Source organism: Populus euphratica, unplaced genomic scaffold (genome assembly GCF_000495115.2).
Source record: "Populus euphratica unplaced genomic scaffold, PopEup_1.0 scaffold16.1, whole genome shotgun sequence".
NCBI classification, from domain to species: Eukaryota; Viridiplantae; Streptophyta; class Magnoliopsida; order Malpighiales; family Salicaceae; genus Populus; species Populus euphratica.
Window position 1 is genome coordinate 518888 of NW_011499882.1, and position 1579 is coordinate 520466.

The 1579-nt window shown below is 37.5% G+C and overlaps 1 protein-coding gene across 3 annotated transcripts in view; it reads left to right on the forward strand.

Annotated features, from left to right (window-relative positions):
- LOC105129573 (protein TPX2-like) overlaps positions 1 to 1239 on the forward strand; it is a 3578-nt gene extending 2339 nt beyond the window's left edge. For 2 of the 3 annotated variants that reach the window (XM_011031690.1, XM_011031692.1), the window contains 6 exons: positions 73 to 147; positions 276 to 334; positions 492 to 603; positions 809 to 868; positions 959 to 1024; positions 1132 to 1239. In XM_011031690.1, the coding sequence (XP_011029992.1) occupies positions 73 to 147; positions 276 to 334; positions 492 to 603; positions 809 to 868; positions 959 to 1024; positions 1132 to 1170 (411 nt within the window). In that variant the 3' untranslated portion in view covers positions 1171 to 1239. The remainder of the gene's footprint in view (positions 1 to 72; positions 148 to 275; positions 335 to 491; positions 604 to 808; positions 869 to 958; positions 1025 to 1131) is intronic. The other variant, XM_011031691.1, reaches the window with a different exon arrangement.
- The last annotated feature ends 340 nt before the right edge of the window (positions 1240 to 1579 follow it).

Consider the following 1579-nt stretch of genomic DNA (forward strand, 5'->3'; position numbering starts at 1 on the left):
AGAGACATTGATTTGAATGATTATGATGATCACATAATTTTTCTTTTAAAATGCCTTTTCCATGGTCTTCAGGTTTTTCACCTGAGGACAATGGAGAGAGCAAGGACATCGGAGAGGGCTGCTACGCACCGTTCATCTATTAATAATGTAGGTGATCAATAATCATATTGGTGCTAAATTTCATTTTGCCTCTTATACTTCTTGACTGGTAGAGATGTCTGCGTTGATTTTCTATATGTTCTGCATTGTTCAAGGAAATGATTTTCTCATTTCAGGCAGCAAATGTATCTAATTCTAACCCTATTTCACAAAATGGAACCACAGACCCCAGAAGGTAACATTGTCAGAAATGACAACTTTCTCAATTTTTGAAGACAGGCATCCCTTTTCACTTTGTCTCTCTGCATTCATTCGTCCAAAATAGGACTTAATTTCAGTATCTTCTGTAGTGTAATCTCTCCACGTATTCTTTTCAAACCCTTGTGTTTCAGTATGATACTTGTTAAGAAGTTGCACCACTTTCACGGAGAAAAGTCCAATTCTACCTTGAAGGAGAAACCAGAAGCCCTTGATAAATTTAAACCGCGCTGCCTTAATAGAAAGGTGAGGTGCCTTTCATACTTTTCCATTTTTAATTTGTAATGCAAATGATTTTCTTGTTTATTAAGCCATATCTGCCTCCTAAAGATATTTCAAGAGATTGTTGGCTAATGGTAGTATACAGTCGTAAGTTCTGCCCTGCTATTCTGCCTTGTATGTTTGATTGTTTAGTGCTTGCATTAGTCCTGTGTTTTTTACTTCTATGTAGGAACCAAATTCTCCGACTAAGAGGTTTCGGATGAACCTCACGATAGAATCATTTAGTAAGGTTTGTTTCCTTTGAATAATGTCTTATGTGGTCTCTTTATAACCAGTCATCAGGATGGATTCTTATGTTTTCTCTTGGCATGGTATTCAGCTCTCCCTGGCATCTGAAGTCCATTCTAATGCAAATGCTCAGACAAAATTGCCATTGCAGTATAGGGTTGGTTCCTGCAAACTCTCCATTTGTGATTTTCGGAAATTTATTCTTTATACTTTCAATGCAACGTATTCTTATTATATATGAAAACTACCATTGTTTGAATGTAGGGCTCAAAAGAGAATGCACCAGGCTGTTTGAACCTATAAAATGAGGGTCTATATATTATCTTCCCTTTTACGTGTATTGACATGGCATTCACATGGTTTCTCAGTTGATGAAGGCCTCTTTTTTTTTCTTTCAAAAACCTCCTTACATATCATCGACGATGAGCGTGATCAAATTAACTAAGCTAGGAGGGAGTCATAACCGGTGTCGAGGGATTTGTTGTGTTGTCTCGAACCAGACTTGACATTAACAGATAGCTTGGATGCTAACCTCGAGTTTGCAAGTTTATTGCCCATCACTTGATGGTTAATTTCTACAGGAGTTCGTGGATATATGCAGAGAGCCGCAGTGCTTTTTCCTGGATTAAATTCTTGAAATGGCATTATGTTGGTTGAGGTTCCATCACATCCACATAAAAGCTTTGGTATCTAGAATCCCATATATGTAGGG